Raw genomic sequence first — 24,137 nt, 5'->3', positions numbered from 1 at the left:
CTGGCCTAGAATAGTTAAGATATACACCTGTTGTCCAGCACAACTGCTCGTGGAGTCCCCTTCACTCCAACTAGTATTCTTGCTTGGATAATCAATTACACGACCCTCACAGTCTTGACAGCCTCTCCTCATCACAGTACTGCACTTGCGACACTCGTAATTACCCGTTAAATTGTCTCTATCCAGCTTTTTATAGGGAGAAAGTGAAATATTTGGTAAATGTTACTATCTCTGCCTCAGGCTCCTTTTTGAAACCTATCTTGGACCCTTCTTCTCATGTCCAAAGAATCGGATCTCTCGCTCTGTTGAATCTCCTTTAATATCTTGGTTTTATTTCTCTTGTGATTATCATAGCCCAATTTTATTTTACTGAGGTGAAATTCACATAAAATTAATCACTTTAAAGTGTACATCTCTGTGGCATTTAGTCCATTCACAATGTTGTTACAACCATCGCCTCTAATTCTGAAACATTTTCATCTGCCCTCAAAGAAGACCCAGTTCCACTAAGCAGTCACTCCTCATTTCCCCCTCTCTCTAGCCCCTGGCAACCACTAATCTGCTTTTTCCCTATGGATTTCCCTAGTCTAATTAAAATCATACAGTATGTGACCTTTTGTGTCTGGCTTCTTTTAGCATGTTTTCAAAGTTTACCCATGCTACAGCAACTGTTGGTATTTCATTCTCTAAATAATATTTCATTGAATGATATACCACATTTTGTTTATTCATTCATTGATGGACAGTTTGGTTGTTTCCACCTTTTGGCTATTGCAAATAGGACTGCTTTGGATATTCATGTGCCATATTCAATACCTGTTTTCAGTTTGGGGGGGTATATACCTAAGAGAGGAATTAGGTTATATTCTATATACTATACCTATATAGTATAATTACTATATAGGTTATATAGTAATTCTATGTTTAACTTTTTAAGGAACTGCCAAATTGTTTTCCTTGGTAACTGCGCTGTTTACAATCTTACTAACATTGTACAAGAGTTCCAGTTTCTTCACATCATAACATTTCTTATTTTCTGTTTTTTTTTTTTTTAATTATAGCCATTCTAGTGGGTATAGTTTTGATTTGCGTTTCCCCAATAACTAATAATATTGAGCATTTTTTCATGTGCTTGTTGGGCACTTGTATATCTTCTTTGGAGAAAAGTCTGTTCAGGTTCTTTGCCCATTTTTGAATTGGGATGTTTGTCTTTTTTGTTATTGGGTTGTAAGAGTTCTCTATATGTTCTGCATAGTAGAGCCTTATCAAATATATGCTTTACAAATATTTTTTCCCATTCTGCAGGTTGTCTTTTCTCAGCATTTTGTGTGTGCGTGCATGTGTATTTTTATTATCTTTTCTGATTTAAGTAGCCAAAGGGTAAGGAGTGTAGCTTACACAACTTTATAGCAGCATCATTTGAGTGATTGGAGCTTAGTAAATGTTTATTGAATAGGGAAGACGTTTGTCAGCGATTTTCCTTCAATAGTAGAATGGTAAAAACACATTAGAACATGGTTCTTTAGAGCTTACGAAAGCACCTTACACATACTGGTGTTTTTTTTAATGTTGTATTAATTACTTTTTTCCCTTATAATAAGAAGAATTAACAGAACTGTTTATTTTACAGCTTGGAACTGCAGTTGGCTTTTTGCTGCCACCAGTTTTAGTGCCCAACACACAGAATAACACACAACTGCTGGCTCGTAATATCAGCACCATGTTTTATGGAACATCAGCTGTCGCCACACTTTTATTTATTTTAACAGTAATTGGTAAGTGAGTTACTTTCCCTAAAGCTTAACTAGATAGGTGCATGACAAACATAGGAAAATAAAAATAAATGACCCTGAAAACTTGTACTGATGATATCTCAAGTGCTATTTGCATATTTCATTCTCGCTGTTCACTTTCTTGATTAGATTATGAATGCTGCAACCCTAGGGGTATGCTGTGGTTCATTACATCTGTCTTAATATTGTACAGGGTTGGAAGACTAATTTCATCTCATTTATCTCCCTACTAATTTTTCTTTCCTGATAACTTGGTTTCAAGCATATTACCTGTCTTCTCTTTGCATATCCATCTATACGGTCTGCATCTTAGACACTAACCTCTCCAGGAACAAGTTCTTGTCATGCTTTGCAATGATGCACATAGGCCATCACCTTCCTTTGAATGATAAATCCTTCCAGGGATCCCCAATTTAACAACTGGATCTGACATGTTGGCCAGAGAATGACCCTGGGCAGCAGCCAGCCGTTCAGCAGAATTTCAAACTGTGGCAACTGTCTGCTTGTCAGGCCACTCCAGCAGAGCTCTCTTGCCACCACTCGTCCCCGAGTCCTCCCGTCCGGGCCTGTCTCTTGAAGCAGTCAGTCAGGATCAGCTGCAAGCAGCCATCATCAGTTTGGAAGACGGTTTGGGAAGGTCTGCTTTTTAAAGTTTGTTTTTCATGGGAAACAGTTTTGATTTCAGGGAAAAGAGTAGGTGAGGCTTACTTAAAGTAATACAGCTGCTAGCATGGCTTTTGGGCACTCAGTATATCGTAAATGGATTTGAAGAAGAAAGGAACTGTAAAGTTGAAAGGCTGTCTTTTAATCATTACAATTTATAGTTAAATTTCATTATAGCTGGAGTTTTAAATTTTATATATTAATTTTTACCATGGTTATAATAGTAATGAAAACCATAAGTTTTATGATCACCAGATTAAAAAATCCTCAGTTTTCAGAGAAAATTTATGTTTTAATAGAGATCGCCTTTAGAGATGAACTGCTGGACCCAGGGAGAGGAAACTCAGCCCATGTACTTAATTTCCCTTAAAATAATGAACAAAATATTCTCTTGGTAGCATTTAAAGTATTCTGACATGTCCAGGCTACCTATGGTTGGTTTTTATGTTCCAGTTAGAAAGTGGCATGTTTGCTGTGTGCTGACTACTGAAAAAGGACAAATTATGCCTTGTAGTCTTTTGGCAGTCTAACAAAATTTTAAAAGACATCTATATTTTTTAAAAAACAAATACCTCTATCTACTTTTCTGGTATCCGTATTTGATTTGCTAGATGAAATATGAAATATAGTTTATATATATTTTGCATAAATGGATCTTCCATTAGCAATAGGAATTATTAAAATATAAAATCCTCTTTCCTTTGATTGCTATGTATCTTTGCATAAATTCTGGTTTTCCTTTTTTATTGTCCTCAGTTGCTTATTTCTTTGGAAGAAGTGAGAGTAATAGATTGTATATAAGATATCTCTAGATATAAAATCATATATATGACACATGTATTTAAACATATATATATATGAGATGCTACAAACACAAGATTTTTATTTGTCAAAGGAGTGAGACAAAAAATAATAGGTGTGACCATTGGCATATCACCCTGTGTTATTTAAGAAATTAAAAGAGAGCTATTCATGTATATAATTACTTATTTATATACTTATGGCTTATGAATAGACAGTGGAAGTGGGAGGGGAGAATGGGAAAAAATGGGATGGAAATGTAATAGGAAAAAAAAGCTCATTGTCAAGTTTTGTTTGGTGACCTTTAATCTTATGATACTAAACATAGTATATAAAAGCAAGATAATATTGAGTTGTATTATGCAAGTGTAGTTTAAAATTGTGACATTTAAATTTAAAATGTACCTGTTTTCCTTATTACTAAATAATTTCTGTTGAGGAAAATCTGGATTACTTTAAAAACCTCAATTCAGTCGCCCAGTCGCATCCGATTCTTTGCAACCCCATGAATTGCCTCACACCAGGCCTCCCTGTCCATCACCATCTCCTGGAGTTCACTCAGACTCATATCCATCGAGTCAGTGATGCCATCCAGCCATCTCATCCTCTGTCGTCCCCTTCTCCTCCTGCCCCCAATCCCTCCCATCATCAGAGTCTTTTCCAATGAGTCAGCTCTTCGCATGAGGTGGCCAAATTACTGGAGTTTCAGCTTTAGCATCATTCCTCCCAAAGAACACCCAGGGTTGATCTCCTTTAGAATGGACTGGTTGGATCTCCTTGCAGTCCAAGGGACTCTCAAGAGTCTTCTCCAACACCACAGTTTAAAAACCTACTTTCTTAAAATTCCTCAATTATTGAGGCAATCCTACTTCCTTCTAAATTCTACCCATAAATACTTTGGAAACCAACCAAATCTTCTAAAATAATTTAGTTTTGCTGATGCTTTTCAGTAATGTGACATATACCAAATTGGTATTGAGCATTCTTCCTAAAATACTAACTTGAGGATTCATGCCATGTAATCCTATTACCCTTTGTAAGTGTAATCCATCTAGCATTTCTAAGAATTAATCCCAACTTCCACTGAATTTCATACTAATACCCCATTTTTATTGGGAGAACACTATTATAGTCTCTAACATTTGATTTATATGCCTTAAATATGTTTAAAAGCATACTAAATGGTATATTTCATTTAATGTTCGCAGCCCTATAGGGGCAGTACTGTATTATCATTTCTATTTTATAGATGAGGAAACTGGGTCACAGAATTTAAGTAAATTTAACTAACCCATGGTCACAGTAAGTAAATGCTAAGGACAAAAATTTGAGCTTAGGCAGTCTAATTCCATTAATAAAATGTTACTTATGCAAACATATTTTAATTTTTACTTAGTCCAATTTTTTGTTTCAATTCAGATTCCTGTTGTGTAAGTGATAATGCCATTCTATTTGAAAGTTGTTCTTATGCAGATCGGTAAACTCTATCACTTAAGTATGTCAGTTAAAATCCTTATCATCCTGATTCACTGAAATGAATAGATGACAGAAATCAAAAGTTAACGGCAGTCAAAATATTTACTGTTAAAGTTTTAAAAAATATATAACATATATGCCTAATTTTACTTTTATTCTTATATTCAAGATATTTATATATTGGTTGCTATTATAAACTTCTAATAGAAATATATTTTATGTAGTCTATCAGAATTTCAAGTCCTGAGAAAAGTCTCTGGTTTAATTTTATTTTTAAAAATTATTTATTTATGGCCACACTGCGCAGCATGCAGTATCTTAGTTCCCTGACCAGGGATCGAACCATTGCCCTCTGCAGTGGACGTGCCAAGTCCTAACCACTGGACTGCCAGGGAGTTCCCTGAAAATTCTGATTTTTAAAAATAAATATTCCTCAAAAGGACAGTGCTCAATAATTACAAAATTATTTTACATATTTTATATCATGTAATCCTCATACCAGCTTGTTGTTATTATCTCCATTTTATGGATGAGAAATCTATCTTAGCTGAGAAGCAGGAATTGATTTCTTCAGAGTCATATTATAAGTTGAGGCAGAGCCAGGATTAAAACCTGTGTTTGTCTTATAATAAGTTAATATGTGTGATGTCTGCTTGAATCACACAGGTACAAATAATGAAATCAAAAGATAATATAATCTTATTTCAAAAAATAGAAGCGGTCCTAAATACAGTAGATTTGTTACTTATTCATCAGGAGAAAAAGTTTGAATGTGTTGTCCGAAAACCCTTTGGCTACTTTCCATGCCTATTGCCAAGGGTGGAGAATAACTGTTTTATTAGTTAATTATTTTATTTGCACAACTTTTTGGTGGGGAGAAAGTAGAAGTCTATTTTTCAAAGGAGAAAGAAAAAGGCATATTTTATCTTTTGAAAGGAGCAGTGCAGCGTACAAAGGGTGACAGATCAATAGTTTTTTGATTCTTCTTTTTCTTCATAGACTGAAGCCTGACTTTACTTTCATGCACTGGAGAAGGCAATGGCAACCCACTCCAGTGTTCTTGCTGGAGAATCCCAGGGACAGGGGAGCCTGGTGGGCTGCTGTCTTTGGGGTCGCACAGAGTCGGACACGACTGAAGCAACTTAGCAGCAGCAGCAGTAGATAAAGGCTTGATTTTGTCCAGGAGAGCAGGCAACTTCCTGAAACTAAGAGATAACCCTTGTGTTGAGAAAACAAGTCTAATGGAATTATAGACTAGCAGAACTTGTTTTCATTTTGCATTTGAGTTCAAATCTGAGCCATTTAGACTTATTCTACCACAGTAAATAAAAAATCTTAGAGACTTAAGACTCACTGAACACCCATGACTACATCATAGGCATAATTTTTACATTCTGAAATGTTATTTTAAACCGTGTGAGTTCTGTTTTACCAATATTAATAAAAAGAGATATCTCCTGTCTTAACTAGGATGCAGTCTTTCAGGAAAGGACAGCAGACATCTTCAGCAGTGCAGGGAGCAGATAGGGTGAAAAGAGGAGGAGGGATTGCAGCTACTTAAACGCTTTATGTCTACCAATCCTCCAATGTAAGGGGTACTAAAAAGTAAATATTTATGAGTTATGTCGACTCTTGAATTAGTTGTAAGACCTATAATAATAGAAGTCTTTTAGCTTGATGTTTTCTTTGTATCATAATTAATCCATGGTTTGATGAGCAAAGAACTGTAATTTTTAAATTTTTTAGCAGCGGATAGAATTAGAGAATTAAAATATTGTATACAAATTTAAGAACAGTTTCTTTCTCTTGCAGTAATTTTCAAACTTGGCTGGGTGTTGAGTTTTGTGTTTAATACAGAGTCTAAGGTTCTGTTCTAGACATCCTGATTCATTGAGCCTTAGGTAGACTCTCAAAATCTGTATTTTTAAAAAATTTCTACGTGATTACAATTGACAGCCAAGTCCATCAGATCTAACCCACTGTCAAACTGCACAGCAGGCCTTCTTTGTTGGAAGAAAGGAATAGTCACTATTTAAAGAGAAAGAGGAAGTTCTAATATTTTAGAAGATATTACTTCATTCTCAATCCATCAGTGGCATCTAAGATGAAAAAGTTCTAGAGATCTTCTGTATAACAGTATGCCTGTAGTTAACAGTACTTATTATACACTTAAAAGTTTGCTAAGATGGCAGATTTCAAGTTAAATATTCTTGTATCAGTAAAAAAAAATACCAGTGGCAAGTAACATTGGTGGAAATTGAGACATGATTATGTGAAAACTATATAACCATGTTGATGCCTGCCAACATCATTGAGTGCCAACATCAGACCATTTTAGATTCAGTGAAATACAGCATTTCCCTTCTATTTTAATTTAAAATTTTGAGTCAATACCAAAACTAGATTTTAATTTCTGCTGTACCAGTCTTAGCAGATCAGCTCTTCTAGCAAAAAGTCTGGATTCCCAGCTAGCAAAACCCTACAGAAATCTCTCCTTTGCCATCTGTTGCAGGAAGTTGGTAGATCCTCCGTTGCTCAGCAAAAGGGCAGTCTCTAAATGTCTGGCTGAGCAGGTTGTGTGATCTAACTCCATAGAAATGAGCAGTACTAGAACTTAAGGTCTCAGAAACCATGTGTCATACTTTTATGTCTCTCAGCTCTACCCCTGGATTTTCCATATGCAGCCAAGGTGGGTCAGCAAGCAGGGCCTAGCTCTGCTCCAGTGAATCCTCTTGGACCCTTTCAGTTCTAGAAATGATAAACTTCTTATCAGGTTTCAGGAGAAAAGAGGTACTAACTCAAGCCAGTCCTCTAAAAGTTCAATAAGATATTGGCTTACTCATATCTAACCTTATCTCTCATTACAAATTGAACCAAATTTAGAAATAGAATACTTAACATAATAAAAATTAATCTTTCTTAACTAAAACTGGAATAATCCCTGGGCAAAGTTTAACATAGTATTATTGATGATTTTGTAGTTCACTTATGTGAATTGGCCAAATCTCTGAGTTTTAGTCAGTCTCAGAGGGTTGAGACGGAGAAGGCAATGGCACCCCACTCCAGTACTCTTGCCTGGAAAGTCTCATGGACCAAGGAGCCTGGTGGGCTGCAGTCCATGGGGTCGCTAAGAGTCAGACACGACTGAGCGACTTCACTTTCACTTTTCACTTTCATGCATTGGAGAAGGAAATGGCAACCCACTCCAGTGTTCTTGCCTGGAGAATCCCAGGGATGGGGGAGCCTGGTGGGCTGCCGTCTATGGGGTCGCACAGAGTCGGACACGACTGAAGTGACTTAGCAGCAGTAGCAGAGGGTTGAGATGATAATACCAAACTATTCTTCACTTAGAAATTAGTGAAAATGAAAAGCCTTACCACAAAAGATTTTTACTACCTCTTTAAACTTAAACTAAATTTAGTCTGCTCACTAAGGAAGACGCATATATTGAATTTCCTTTTCATGTATGTTTCCAGCATTCAAAGAAAAACCTCAATATCCACCAAGCCAGGCTCAAGCAGTTCTCCAAGACAGTCCACCCGGAGAGTACTCCTATGTGAAATCAATAAGGAACCTATTTAAAAACATTCCTTTTGTCCTTTTATTGATCAGTTATGGTAAGTGGTTTTCTTTTATTTTTGTTGATGTCTGTGTAAACCTTTGAGCATTGCAGATTCTTTTCCTTTAGTGGTTTGAGTTTTAATTAATGAGATAATGAAATAGGTTTATTAACTCTATAATAATAGCATAGTCATAAACTTAAATTTTGAACTGAAAGCAAAAACTTCAGAATGAGCTTTTTAACATGTTTTTAAAACAACAAAAACAAGTTATAGCTATTAAAGACAGAAGCACTTTCTTCTTTCATGAGTTCTCCCAGGGTATTTTTAGGTCCTTAATGAATTACAGTTCTGACTGCCATAAGGAAAATGTCATCAATAATTCCTGTCTTTGACCTTATGCAAGCTGTCATCTAACTGGAGTATTCTATCAAAATCTCATCCTTCTAGATCTTTCAGCATAGCAGACAGATAGTCCTCCTAACACTGTAGCTTTGACTGTAGGCATCAACACATTTGTTCTGACTGTTTATTCCTTATTTCTTATATTAACACTGTTTGTTAGCCAGTACCCCCTATTTCCGTCTTACTTGCCTTCGGATGTCACTGTGATTGTCTTTATATTTTCAGGCATGTGGGTGGTGCACTAGAGGACAGTTCACACAGTAGCTGAGGAGGGAGCATTGACAAAATATGGTGCCCATTGGTTAAAGACTCTTAGCCATCTGTGAGAAAAATAAACTTTCTGAACCTGACGAAGTTTGTCTACAAAAACCCTGTAGCAAACATCTTTCCAAAGACAGAAGCTCAGAAGCATTACCCTTGAGAATCAATAAGAAGTATCCCTTAGAACAAGGGTGCTTATTGTCACCACTTCTGCTCAGCATCCAACTGAAAGTCCTGGCTGGTCCAGTAATACAGGAACAATTAAAAGCACGTGAATTGGAAAGAAAAAAGGTGCTTTATTCACAGATAACATGACTACGTATATCAGAGGTCAGCAAACTGTCTTATGAGCCAAATCTGGCCATTGCCTATTTTTATAAATAATATTTTATTTACTTACATTTTTTCTACTATGGCTGCTTTTGATCTACGAGAGCAGCACCAAGTAGCCGCATCAGAGACTATACAGCCTGCAAAGCTAAAAGTATTTACTGTCTGTCCTGTTACAGAAAGTGTTTGCTAACCCCATGGTCTACAAAGGAATGCAAGAGAACCTACATTCTCTGTTAGAATTAACGATATTAAATACCTAACAATGTGAAAATATCAACTGCATTCCTATAAAAAAATAACTTTTTATAATAGCGGCCAGAGGTATAAGATGCCTGGGAATAAATCTACTAAAAAGAACTGTATGGAAATCAACTATGCTAGTGCTCGTGCTCTGGAGAAGGCGATGGCACCCCACTCCAGTACTCTTGCCTGGAAAATCCCATGGACGGAGGGGCCTAGTGGGCTGCAGTCCACGGGGTCACTAGGAGTTGGACACGACTGAGCGACTTCACTTTCACTTTTCACTTTCATGCATTGGAGAAGGAAATGGCAACCCACTCCAGTGTTCTTGCCTGGAGAATCCCAGGGAGGGGGAGCCTGGTGGGCTGCCATCTATGGGGTCGCACAGAGTCGGACACAACTGAAGCGACTTAGCAGCAGCAGCAGCAGTGCTCGTGCTCAGTCGCTCAGTCGTGTCCAACTCTGCGACCCCATGGACTGTAGTCCGCCAGACTCCTCCGTCCATAGGATTCTCCAGGCAGGAATACTGGAGTGGGTTGCCATGCCCTCCTCCAGAGGATCTTCCCAACGCAGGGATCGAACCTGAGTTTCCTGTGTCTCCTGCATTGGCAGGTGGGTTCTTTACCAGTCAGCCACCTGGGAAGCCCCCAAATCAGCTATACTTAAAAGATGAACTTTATAAATTGTAAAACACTGAAAGATGTAAGAGAAGGACTAAATTAAGTGGAGGGATAGACCATGTTTATGGAGGACTCAACATTGTAATAATGCCAGTTAACCTTACAGGACCACTGTGTTAACAAATGCCAGTTGTAGATTTGGGTTGATGGAAAGGTCAGACACACAGAGGCTCTGGAAACTGAACAGAGTTTATTTGTTGAAGGAGTTAGCAAGAATGAGTTGGGAAACACTGTAGAGAGTTCAGATATTCCCTAGAACGGTTGGAGAAGCTTGTTGACTTGATGTTCATCGCCAAAGGGGTCATAATGTCTAAATGAGTAAGGGTCATAACCCACGTTTTAGAAGTGTACTTGTCTGCTCCATCCATGCCTAGTATTATGTAGAAAAGATTGGGGCAGACTTGCACATAGGATAGTCTGGCTAGGTACCACACTCCTAGGACAGGTTTTCAGTGGCCAAAACTCAAGAAACCAAGAAGACTGAGAAACTTTTTTTTTTTTTTGGCGTTGGGCTCTTTGGAGAAACTTAGCATCACTTACATCCCAGCTGTAGCCACTTGCTATCTGAAACTCAGACAGGTGTCTCACTCCAGATTCAGGTAGCAGTACTTGTTGCTATTGTAATTCTTTATCCAGACTCTGGCTGTCCTCACTGAGTCTGGAGGAGTGAGGCCGCCGTAGGGTACAGTACAGCAGAGTTCACTCAAGCCTCCGCACAGGCCTCTTGTTTTCCTTGGCCTCCTCAGCCTAACCTGACTCTGTGCATTCCTGAACTCAATGGGAAGTGAGTAACAAAGGCTCGCCACCCAGGGGTTTTTGATAAGATCTCTGGACACAGGCCTCATCTAGCAATCTCCAACTTAAAACTGGGTTTGAAATGGAACTTGGCTAATTGTAAGATTCCGGGGAAAGAAGTAAGGGCCAAGAGCAACAAAGATAGTTTTGATTAAGAATAAGGTGAGGAACTAATTCTCAGATATCGAGGTTTCTAGAGCTGTGGTAATGAGATGCCATGTATTAGTAAGGGATAGACGGTTAGTTAGACAGTCTCAAAGAGCTGGACATGACTGAGCGACTGAACTGAACTGACACAGATCACTGGAACACAATAGAACCCAGGGGCCTACCCCTGTGTATCAGTTGGCATAGGCTAGGTTAGCAATGAAACCCCACCCAAAACAAAAAATCTTAATGGCCTACCACATCACATGGCACAGCCTGCCGATGCCGCATGTCCAGTGTGAACAGCCAGCGAATTACTCGGAGATCCAGGCTGATCTCAAAACGCGCTCCCACGGTTACTAAGAAAAGGAGAACTAGTACTTTTGTTCACTTTTACAGTCATATGGCTGTGCCACTAAGAGCCTGCAAGAGGAAAAGCTAGAATATTTGCAAACAACAGAAGACCCCCTGGAGAAGGAAACGCAGTCCACTCCAGTATTCTTGCCTGGGAAATCCCACGGACAGAGGAGCCTGGCAGGCTATACTCTATGGGCTATAGGCTATAGTCGTGGGGTCACAAAAGAGTCAGACACAACTTAGCGGCTGAACAAGAACAACGTGATGACTAGAGCATTATGCATATATGAAAACTTGACATTTGTAGACGAGAAACTATGTAGTAAATTGTCTTGGGACAATCGATTATCCATAGAGGAGAAATAATGTGAAGTTAGAACATGAATTGTGGATTAAAGACCAAAGGGTAAAAATCAGAACTTTAACGTTTTTTTTGTTTTTATTTTTTGGCTGTGAGGGCTGGCAGGTGGGATCTAAGTTTCCTAAACCAGTTTCCAAACCCACTCCTGCAGTCAAAATGTAGAGTCTTAAACACAGGGAAGTCGCCAGAACTTTAATGTTTTAGAAGCAAATATAGGAAACCATCTTTAGTATTCTTAAAAGAATTTTCTGATGCAAAAAAAAAAAAGCCCTAAATTTAAAAATTGATAAATATGATTAAATTATTTTGTAGAAAGACATGACATAAACCATGAGAAAATGTCTGCAATGCAATGCATATAACCAACAAAGGCTTTGCACCTACAATATAAGATTGACTCCTGCTAATCACTAAGAAAAGAGCAAACCATCCAGGAAAATCAGAGACGTTTATATGTTTGTGTGTATATGTTGCTCATATATGATGCTCTGCCTTATTAGGAATCGAGGAAATGCAGATCAAAACCAGAGTGAGATACAATATCACACACATTTAAATTGGCAAAAAAAAAATTTTTTTTTTAAAATCTGACGAAGACAAATTTATCAAGAACTTAGAGTAAAGGAACTCTGTTGGTAGTATAAACTGGTACAACCATTTTGAAGAGCAATTGGGCTATATCCAGAAAGTAGAAGTTTTACTTCTAGATTTTTGCTTAGAGAAACCCTTATATACATAAGAACAAAAGCAATATTTATTGCAATATTGTTTTAAATAGTGAAAAACTGGAAAAAGCCTTAAAGTATCTATTGACTTAGGACAAGAGATAGTTAAATTGAAGTTTATTTGCATAGTGGAGTATTATACACCAGAGAAAACTGATGAGGTAGAACTAAAAGTATCAACATGGATAAACCTCAAAACCATGATACTGAGTGATATGAGCAAATTGCAGATGGATACAATGCCATATTATTCATATAAAATTTAAATACAGGCAGAATAATTCTGTTGTTTATTGATATACATATGTTGTAATATCTGCAGTGATAAATATGAAGGGCAGGGTAGGGATTACCTCTGAGGAAGAATAGGATTAAGGAAGATCTGCAAAAATGAATCTGAAGCAAAGATAGCAAAATGTTAACGTTTGTAAGACTGATGAGTAAGGGTATTTGTTACAGTCTCTGTACTATTTTGTATGCTTGAACTATTTAATAATAGAAAAATAATAAGCTTAAATTTCAGCTAGGTTACGAGACTTAGACTTAACGTGATACAACATACATGAAGAAACTCCGTTATCCAAACCTAGTTATATGCTTCCTGATAACCATCTGTTTTTAACTTTCCCTTCTAAAGTAGTCTTTAGTTGACGTCGTCTTCCTAATTTCCTTGTACGTCTTTGACGCAGGGGCGAGATGGCTGCAACAGGGGTTCTGGCCTAACGCTTTAGCATTCGTTAACTTGCCCAGGTGCTCAGGAAACAATCAGTTGCTTGATTGCTGTTACACAGTGTTATGCACAGGATTTCTGGCCCGTATGTCTGAATCTAAATAATAGTAAATGATGTAATGACAGAATTCTACAATCGTACTCTCTCCTAAGCTTAGGTGTTAACGCCGCTCAGTCTGCATCTTGAAAGGGAATAGCGAGAGGTCTCAATTTTTTGTCAACTGTCTAAGAAGACATTGTATTTTCACAGTCGTCCCAGAGTGCTCCATATCACTTTATAAACTAGTACATGGCACATTGATAGTTTTCTCTTTATTATTGTAGGTATCATGACTGGAGCATTTTATTCAGTCTCAACATTATTAAATCAAATGATACTGACACATTATGAGGTAAGCTTCTGTCAATATTGTGTTGCATGCCTGGCCAAGAACTTTTCTTCAGCAACATAATTCCTGTGAGCATGATCATGAGACCTAAAGATGTATGAATTTGTTGCTATAAAAGATTTATACTTGTTTCAATTGAGATTACGTTTAATTCAATTTATAAAACAACATAGAAACCAGAAGTCATTATTGTTTTGACAATACCTCTGTTTTTTTTTTATTCTTTTTTAAAGGGATAGTGTGACTGGTTATATGAGACAAGACCAAAAAAATGTAAAAGAAACAACACAAATATAAAGAAGTAAATATCAAGCCCTGGTCTCTCTTTCCTTTTGAAAAGAGAAAGCACTTCTATGTAAAAGCTATCAGATTAACTTTCTTTTCAAACACCTATGAATTACTTAAGAATTCTAACAAAAATCATTGTCCTTCTAACCATGGAGGATCAAGAAAAATTTCCTTTTTGATTTCTCCCATATGTCAGGTTTTGCTTTGTTTTTTTGCTTTAATGTAGAATGTCCATTCACCCTAATACATGTACTGAATTCTTCATGTTATATTGTATGCTTAATTGTATCTGCTTATTTCCCTTGACATGAGAAGGCATGGGAATGTGAAGGATCTTTTTGAATTTGAGGTGTCTGATGAACTTCTTTTGAAAAAATTTTAAGGGAGAAGAAGTGAATGCTGGAAGGATTGGGCTAACACTAGTAGTAGCTGGAATGGTGGGATCTATTCTTTGTGGCTTATGGCTGGATTATACCAAAACCTACAAGTAAGTGAAGCAGGCAGATGTGTGGTGTACAACCCAAGGTATTTTGGTTTTAAAGGAACCTTTACTTTTCATTCTAAGAAACTTAAAAAGTGTTATTATTACTAAAAGACTTACATTCTAGACACTCTTAGGTTCCCTTCACTTCTGAATGTTTCAGTGGTCTCTGTATTATCTTATTGGTCATATTTATTTCAACTTTGAGAACTTGGATACCTTATGAACTCCCCTCTCCTCTAATAATACTCAATGTATACCACTCCAGAAGAGATCAGTTCTATTTTAAAAGGACCCCTTTCTGAGAAACATTTGACTTTTGATAGAGACTTTTATATTGCTGTTTTTTCATGTTGTGAACTTAAAAACAAATAAAAAGTTTTTTCCTATCAAAAAATTATTGGTGAGCATAAGGCATTTTAATAAAAAGTTTTTGGCTAAAATGCCCTAAAACTGTAATAACGCTTGACTATAATACTGTAATAGATAATATGAAGATTTTATATTAATTGTGTATCTATATGGAACCAGAAAAATGCTAATACAAAAGAAAAAGTGAGTAATACCAACTGGGAGACTGAGAAAGGGGCTTTCCAAGGCAGCATCTTTTGCACTGGGCCTTAAAAGAACAGCTGCATCTAAAAAAAAAAAAGTAGAAGAATAGCTGCATTTCTTAACAGAAATTTCTCATGTGTTTGGGAGAAATGAATGAATGGAACTGTGAATGAATGAAGTAATGGAACTGTGTCCTCTACACCTTTCAAGGCCTAAGATACATTTGATAGATCTAATCTGTTTGATATTTGGTATCATTATCTAAGCTCTTTCAAAATACCTCTGATCTTAAAATGCTCCAAATAATTCTCACATGATTTAAAATAGCACTTACTGGGGCTTCATTGTAATGTAATGGTAGCTTAGAATGAAACCCATTAAATTTGTAGATGAAGAGAGTATGTGTAAAGGATTTATATTTATCAATAGTCTTTGGTCCGTTTTATAATTAGGAAACGGCTTGGCGTACAGATGTTCTTTGTTGCCCTGGCTTTCTTCTCAGGGTAACTGCCGTTCACGCACCAAGCTCTGGTCATGTGCATCACTCTTAGCTAAGAATTGTGGGAAGCAATATTTGATCCCTATCCTTAGAACCTTTGCAGTCTAATTGGGAAAAATTAAGGTGTTCATGCATGTAAAGTTAAATAATCATATAACAGACTAAAATAGATGTCAAGTGTCAGTCATGTACATAGAAAATGATTAGGGAGTTTGAAAAAAAGGAGAATCTCGTAAGCTGCAGTGGTTAGGAAAAGTATTATGGAAGAGGCAGAATTTGATCTGAATCTTGAAATACAGATAGGGCAGCATCCATATCCCGTTTGGTGCCATAAAAATGGTTTTTACCCTTATGGGTATTCCTTTGTCTGAGCATTGGATATAAGGTGACTTTTGTTGTTGGCTGCAAACTGACACTTTTGAAACTTCAGTTTAGTCTTTCAAGTCTATGCCTGGTGGAACCATTTTCCATAGATAAGAAAGGGTAAGTCTTGAAATCTGAAGAATTTATTACCATATGGACAGAGCAGAATTAGCCACATGATTTTTATGTGCCTAAGAAAATCAGACAGAACACTAACAATTCTGTTGTTTTTGTTTTAGACACACTACTCTGACTGTTTACATTCTGTCTTTTGTTGGAATGGTTATCTTTACTTTCACACTGAACCTTGGACACATTATCATCGTCTTTGTCACTGGAGGGTTGCTTGGGTAAGCATCGCACGTGTTAAAGGGAATGAGAGTGTGCTGTTAGAATTCTGAAGCATTACTGCTGTGGCTTTTCATTTTTTACAGTTCATCCAAAAGTCCTTTAATATTTTAAACTTTAAAAACGATCCCTCTTGTGCACATAAATGTATAATTCTTTAGAACTATAAAAAATAATTCAAAATTTTTTGCTATGCTGTAGGTGAAAAATGGATGAGCCTTACTTAACCTGAAGTCTCTTTACTTGGCTAGAAAGACAACTGACTTAGAAAACTAGGAGTGTATTTTTCTCTGGAAAAAAATTAGAAATTGTTTTGCATCCTAGTTCATGGTTTTGCTTGGCAGTTCTCCTGTCCTTGGGTTAATTGGTGAATCATAATAGTGCCTTCCTTTAACACACCAACCTCAAAACTTTCACTTATCTGCTAATTATAACAAGTCTGAGAAGTAAAGCAGTTGCATCAACAGGAGATATTGTCCTTCCAATGATTTCTTCTGTGATTTTGAATTTATTTTCTGTAGTTTCTTCATGACTGGTTACCTCCCCTTGGGTTTCGAATTTGCTGTTGAAATCACTTACCCTGAGTCTGAAGGGACTTCGTCCGGTCTTCTTAATGCTGCCGCACAGGTGAACCTCTGATTTCTCTTAAATCTGAGACCATTAGTTTATCAAATATTCTAATGAATAATGAATTTGACTGTAGCTTTTGTTTTTAAAAATTCCACCTTTCAATGCATGTTTCTAGAAGCCAAATCATATGAATAAAATAGTTAAGAAAAGTTCTGGGGGAAATACTGTATTTGTTTTTAAAAGCAATCTTAATAATAAAATATTTCTCTTATTTGATTTTAGATATTTGGAATCTTATTCACACTGGCCCAAGGAAAGCTTACATCAGCATATGGTCCTAGAACGGGGAACGTTTTCCTCTGTGTCTGGATGTTTGGCGGCATCATTTTAACAGGTAGGTTCGGCGCACGCCTGCCGGAAGTGCTTGTGTCACATCGTCTTCGTATGTTTAATTTCATTTCTGTTGCTTCTCAAGGCTTGGCAGAACTCAAGAAAAAAAAAAATGAAATAAGAGGCAGGATATTGTTTGCCTTCAGGAATATGAATCTGTGGATTCATTTTTGAGGTTTCAAATTCAATACAGTTACCACGCCTGGAAAACAAACCGTTGTAGCAAGTGTTAGCAAAGACTTGGGATGGACTCAACTGGCCTCAGGTTCAGCTTCTGCTGCTCGTTAGCTGTGTGATTGTAGACAAGCTACTCCACCTCTCTCATTCTCCTTTTCTTAATTATATTAACAGGATATTAAAAGCTTGCTTTTAGGGCTTGCTATGAGGACTAACTGAGATGGTTGATGAGAAGCTGCTGGCAGGGTCTGGCACCTAGGGCCTGTCTGATCATGCAGGCTGCCGTTGTAGCCCAGGCTCCCCGGGCTCAGCCCCACCTCCCCACATGTGCTCCCCCTGGGTTCCACGCCCGGTTGAGGAACTAAGATTTGACAAGCTAAGGGGCATGGCCCAAAGAAACAGAAGCGAGATGTGTATCAGTGCTTCCAGGCCCATGTTGGCCTCTACTGCTATTTGACTTTATTAGTTTCTTTCTGCATTCCTTGTCTACATGAGAGACAGAGGCGATGGACACGCAGAGAGGGAATTTTTTTTTTTTTGATCTCCTATAACTTAATTCAAGGATAGAATCTAACAGAAAGATGTGAATCAAGGCTTCTTTTTATATTTGTTGAACACCTGGTCATCCTTTTTGAAACCCCCAGTATGAGCTCTTAGCAGTGATAAGCACATACTTTGGAAATATGCAGCCACTTAAGGTCACTGACATTTATTCATTACACTCTAGGGACTGAGTGCACTGTTTCCTCAAAGGAGAAATCCTACCAAGGAAGCGTTTTCCCCTATTCTCTTCAGTTAGTAAAACGAAACACATAAAACTGAATGTTTTGTGACTGAACGTATGTAATGTGGTAGATAAACTGCCTTAACTACTGAGCTGTCATAAGTAATTCCATATTGATTCTCAATTTCCAGGAGAGGAACACATAGGTATCAAATAGAGTGTTACTGTTGCACCAAAAAAGGCAACAGTTTTGTGTTCTCTATTCACTTTATCTTATAGTAAGATTCATAAGTGTTAATTCAAACAGGTCAGGTACAGAAAATTAAGAAGTGTAAAAAAAAGATCTTTAAAATCAGTTTTACATTGACAGTTTTGTCATTTAAAAATGCTAATTAATGTCTCTCATGTGTTGAGTGTTTTACTAGAGAGTGTATGATGGATTTGTATCCAGTAGTCATTTGTACAGACAGAGGAAAGAGGGCTGAGAGATTGCTGAGGTGTGCTGAAGGTGATACCTTTTCTTTTTTATATTTTTTTCTGAGACTTGTTGGCAGGTCTTATTTTGACAGAGGAATTACCATTTAAATGCAGTGCATTCTGCTTTTCTAGTGTTAATTGTTCTCTGTGAAGCAGTATGCTTCACATATATATCCGCTCCTTAGCGGAGAAATGGTGATACAGGGACAGAATTCAGAGATATTTTAGAATCAAACCAGTAAGCCTCAACGGTTTGAAAGGATACGAAAAATGGGGGTTGGGAAGGGGGAAGCGGGCGACTTGCTTGGGCAATTGAATGGATGGTGGCTTTCCTGGTAGCTCAGACTGTAAAGAATCTGTCTGCCAAGGCTGGAGACCTAGGTTCGATTCTTGGGTGGGAAAGATCCCCTGGAGAAGGGAATGGCAACCCGCTGCAGTATTCTTGCCTGGAGAATCCCATGAACAGAGAAGCCTGGTATAGGCTATAGTCCATGGGGTCACAAAGAATCAGACATGACAGAGTGACTAACACTTTCACTTTCTCTGGTCCTACATATTGAAACTGAAAATACAAAAAGGACAGGTGTGGTGGGAAGATGGCAAGTTCTGTTCTGGACAGGTCGAGTATAAAATCCCGTGGGATATTCAGGTCCAAGGATAAATATATGATTAGACATATTGGTCTGAAATGTAAAAAAGATCAGGTCTGGAGGTGCAGCACCCCACTCCAGTACTCTTGCCTGGAAAATCTCATGGGCAGAGGAGCCTGGTGGGCTGCCGTCTGTGAGGTCGCACAGAGTCAGACATGACTGAAGCGACTTAGCAGAAGCAGCAGCAGCACTGTTAATGTGGTAGTTAAAGCCACAGACTACACAAAGAGTGTAAAATAAGAAAAGGGACAAATTGGTGGGTAGTTAAATAATCTAATTGGTCATAAAGCAAAGTCAAAATGAAAGGTAAAAGTAAAATCAGTCTTAAAAGTTAGACTACTTCTTCTTTAGAACTTTTTCTGTTACGGATAGCAACATTTTAGAAATTCAGACATTTACACAAAGATACTTGGATATATGTAAAATGGCCTTTCTGACTGCATTTAAATGATTTTAAAGAAACTGCTTATGTAACAAGCTCCCAATTACAAGCAGCTTGATATTAGAACATCCTCTTGGGCTTCCCTGTGGTCCAGTGGGTAAGAATCTGCCTGTCAATGCAGGAGACATGGATTCCACCCCTGATTTGGAAAGATCTTACATGCCGCAGAGCAACTAAGCCCACGCACAACTACTGAGCCTGTGCTCTAGAGCCCATGACATGCGACTACGGAGCTGCGCGCCGCAACTACCGAAGCCCGCGTGCCCCAGAGCCCATGCTCTGCATCAAGAGAAGCCAGCTCAACGAGAAGCTCGCACGCCACAACAGAGACTTGCCCCCGCTTTGCTACAACTAGAGAAAGCCTGTGCACAGCAATGAAGATTTGGAGCAGCCAAAACTAAATAAATAAATCACTCTCTAAACTGCACCATTTCTCACATATTCAGGCCTTACCATCTCCAGCAGGATGAAAGCCTCCTGACCGGCTTTGCTGCCTCTAGCCTTGTTGCCAATCACACCCCCCACACAGCTGCCAAACTGAGCTCCTCCCCAGTCACTCACGGCGTCGTCCTGCCAACCCAGCCTCCTCTCTTGCTGTCTCCCGTCTCCCTCTTGTGCTTGATGCTCCGCTGATCAGACGACCACGGGTGCTGAGAATAGACCCCACTCTTCCTGTCCTGACCTCTCGGCGTGTACCGGCTTCCGCCTGCCTGGATGCCTTCTGCTCGGCGTGTACCGGCTTCCGCCTGCCTGGATGCCTTCTGCTCGGCGTGTACCGGCTTCCGCCTGCCTGGATGCCTTCTGCTCTCCTCTTGTCTGCTTGACAAGTTCCCACTCATTTTTTCAAGTTTCAGTTCAAACGTGTCTCCTCTGATAAGCCTTTCCTTATTTCCTTTGGCTGACACAGACATTTTCCCCCCATGCTTCCACCGTATCCTGTCCGTGCCTGCATTACTGGAGTTGTTGCACAATGTTAAAATTGTTTGCATGTCAGTGTTTCCCATAGATTGTTGTTGTTTCGTCACTCAGTTGTGTCTGACTCGTTTGCAACCCCGTGGACTGTAGCCCACCAGGCTCTGCTGTCATGGGATTTCCCAGGCAAGAATACTGGAACGGGTGCCATTCCTTTATCCAGGGGATCTTCCCGACCCAGGGATCAAACCCATGTCTCCTGATTGCAGGCAGATTCTTTACCATCTGAGCCACCATAGAAGCCCTTCCCTAGATTAGAGGGTCCTTTAGGGGAAGAATTGCACTTTTCATCTTTGTGTCTTGGTTCTTAGCATCCTGTATTTGTTCACCAATGAATGACTTGCTAATTAGGTTAATGACTTAGGTAGTGTTCTTTTTTCAGGCTACAAGAATGTTATGGAATATTATGGTACTATAGTGTGCTGCATTTGACAATATCAAAAAAGATTTTGCACTGCTTAGAAAAAAGTATATTTATACATACTCTGTGGTAACTTCATTGATCCTTCTCTGTTTGCAGCATTAATCAAGTCCGATCTGAAAAGACACAATATAAATAAAGGAATTACAAATGGTGATATTAAAGCTGTAAGTAGTGAATATTTTTATGATTATACTATTGAGAAATGTGTGCATAGAGTAAGTGTAAACCCACCTATGTAATCAGCTTGTTTTTTAATTCCTGAGTCAACTGTGGATCTGTCATAATGACATATGCCAGATACGTAATGTAAATTTTTTATCTTCTTATTCTTTCTACAGGTACCAGTTGATAGCCCCACAGATCAAGAGTCAAAAACTGTCCTGATGTCCAAACAGTCAGAGTCAGCAATTTGACGTGAAAGGAAAAGTAACATCATGTGATAATTAAATAGTAAAGCCTGGTTTATAGGTTATGGAGAATGGACACTTACTTGAAAATTATTATGTGACTCCTAAATGCAATTACTGTTTTTTTATTTATTTGTTAATTTAAAGTACTTTTGCTGACATTTTAACATAGAAAGTAGAAGCTTAGGAGGCTTTCTAAAATGATAATATGGAGGTCCATGCCCTTCAAATTGCATAGGAGTACGTGCAATTTGTTTATTTAAATATGCTATCCAGTGGAACCAAGTGAACAGTATATTCCTAATTATCTCCCTTTCCATCCCTGATAGCTCAGTTGGTAAAGAATCCACCTGCAATGCAGGAGACCCTGGTTTGATTCCTGATCAGGAAGATCTGCTGGAGAAGGGATAGGCTACCCACTCCAATATCCTTGGGCTTCCCTTGTGGCTCAGCTGGTAAAGAATCTGCCTGCCATGCGGGAGACCCGGGTTTGATCCCTGGGTTGGAAGATCCCCTGGAGAAGGGAAAGCCTACCCACTCCAGTACTCTGACCTGGAGAATTCCATGGACTGTCCATGGAGTCGCAAAGAGTCAGACATGACTGAGCGACTTTCACTTCACTTCACTTGGCGTTGTTCATACCAGCTGTCTAAGCCCCTCAGTGTGAAACAGTATACCAATACGATACTTTTAACCCACCAACGGACACTATTGGGATGAGACTTTCAGATGACCTCTATGATTTTTCCCATTTCTTACCATTCTCATTAGAAACTGCTTTGTTACAGGTACTGTCCGTGGCCATAAAAACTCTTCAGTGTGTAGACGGAACTCATACCTTTGGTCTTAGGCTTGTATTCTTGTTAAGCGAAGAAGCCCAGACACAGACTCGTTGCCCTGAGTTGGTCTCTGTGCTGCCTTCCCGGTCATTGTAAGAAAGTTAACACTATATTTACTATATTTTTTCACTCCAACTTGAAATTGAGTAGTTTTGTATCCATTGCCTTTTTTACTTTTTTTTTCACCCTTCAGTATATAGCTTTCTGCTAAGAACATTTCACCCTGTGTTTCCTGGGCTTTTTCACGGTGTCTTGTATCACACCTTATACTTTGGCCTTGACGATTCCTGAGATAAGGAAATCTCTAATAACTTCAGGGAGACCGGGTGTTCCCAATTAGGGGGGACCCCTTGAAATGCTGTCTGTTCTGATTCTGCAACATGGTTTCTTCAGACCATTCTCCTCTGAGGAGTCCTGTGCCCACGTCTGTGCTCCCTCAGTACGCTGGGCACGTGGACTCCTTTCTTCACCAGGAATGTGCACAGGCTCCAACCTGCTGGAACAGCCTGCTGTTTTCTGTGCTCAGGGTAAGGAAAACAGGACCAAATGCGTTTCCACAGTGCCTACCACTGCGTTTTGTTTACAGTGAGAATCTCAATGTTGTTCACGTCCTGGCTCTCCAAGCTGATAGGAAACGTCTTTAGAGTAATGACATTGAAACAGCCGTGATACTTGTATTATGTCCACATAAACACAAAAAGCCAATCAGGTATTCCCTTGAATACCCTTGAAGTGAATTAGCAATTAGCTATGTGCATTGCTTAATATTAAAATTATAGCAATCTCCATAACCAAACGACAGGAAATTATGTGGAATCTTACCCTGGAGAGCGTGTTACCAGAAGAACTTAGCTGGGAATCAGGAACTTCAGGTCTGTGTCCTGGTGGATCTGTTTCTGGCTTCCCTGTAAATCTCCAGGCAGCATTTTCCTCATCTGTATGTAATGAATGTAAAATCTGATCTCAAAGATCATTTTGTGAATCTTAAATGCACTCATCAGGGGATAGACCAAATCACTGTAGCACAGGAACTTAAATCTAGCTGGAGGAAAATTCCCTGGACAATTGAATAAACAACTGTGGTTGTTACCTTGTAGATACAGGGAATTTAATGTCTGTTTTCAGCCTTTTTGTTCAGTTGGTGATAGCTCAGGCAGATGATGCTGTATCATTAACTTCCCTAGATAATCACATCACAGATTTTATGGCCAAAAATATATTTTAAGGTCCCTCCTTTAAATGATTGTTTTTATTTTTAAACTGTCAACATTGTTTCAAATAATCATGTCCTTGTCGAGTTCCTGAGGTTTTGAACAAATTACAGATAAAAGTTGGAATATTTTATTCCTGAAAAGTGTATATACATATGTCATGTGTATTTGTCCTAGTTGATTAGAAAAAGAATGAAATATTACGTGGCAGAACACAATATGAATTGATAAGTTTTTTGTATTTTTAGTTAAATTTGTAATATGTCAGACAAGAATATCATACAATTCTATGTTGTATCTTTGAAAAATGGAGTTGGGTAACTCACTTGTGTACATTTTAATTGAGTGATTTGAGAAAGAAACTGGATGCTTTCAAAAGTATTTTGAAATGTTCCAAATATAGCTTTTGCCTTTTGTGAATGTTGGAGAAATATCTTTAAAAATGTGTTTTAAAAATATGTGTAAACTAATAGAGTATTGCCAGAGAATGCCTGTCTGTCTTAAGTCATTTTTTATTTTCTAATTTCTGCTTTTTGTACTATTTAGCTATATGCTTGTTCTTCAGTATTTCAGACCTCAGATAAATTTATTTTTTTAATGTTAA

The 24,137-nt window shown here is 38.2% G+C and overlaps 1 protein-coding gene across 3 annotated transcripts in view; it reads left to right on the top strand.

The window, feature by feature from the left end:
- FLVCR1 (FLVCR choline and heme transporter 1) overlaps positions 1 to 24,137 on the top strand; it is a 28,598-nt gene extending 4,461 nt beyond the window's left edge. The window contains exons 2-11 of one of the 3 annotated variants that reach the window (XM_061383541.1): positions 1,631 to 1,775; positions 2,236 to 2,430; positions 8,210 to 8,350; positions 13,652 to 13,719; positions 14,388 to 14,491; positions 16,142 to 16,252; positions 16,772 to 16,877; positions 17,103 to 17,214; positions 21,173 to 21,240; positions 21,415 to 24,137. In XM_061383541.1, the coding sequence (XP_061239525.1) occupies positions 1,631 to 1,775; positions 2,236 to 2,430; positions 8,210 to 8,350; positions 13,652 to 13,719; positions 14,388 to 14,491; positions 16,142 to 16,252; positions 16,772 to 16,877; positions 17,103 to 17,214; positions 21,173 to 21,240; positions 21,415 to 21,489 (1,125 nt within the window). In that variant the 3' untranslated portion in view covers positions 21,490 to 24,137. Of the gene's footprint in view, positions 1 to 1,630; positions 1,776 to 2,235; positions 2,431 to 8,209; positions 8,351 to 13,651; positions 14,018 to 14,387; positions 14,492 to 16,141; positions 16,253 to 16,771; positions 16,878 to 17,102; positions 17,215 to 21,172; positions 21,241 to 21,414 lie in introns of those variants that run through there. The other 2 variants (XM_061383542.1, XR_009730083.1) reach the window with 2 other exon arrangements.

Source organism: Bos javanicus, chromosome 16, assembly GCF_032452875.1.
Source record: "Bos javanicus breed banteng chromosome 16, ARS-OSU_banteng_1.0, whole genome shotgun sequence".
NCBI lineage: Eukaryota > Metazoa > Chordata > Mammalia > Artiodactyla > Bovidae > Bos > Bos javanicus.
Note: the sequence above shows the minus strand (reverse complement) of the source record. Positions and strands in the feature narration are given on the sequence as shown.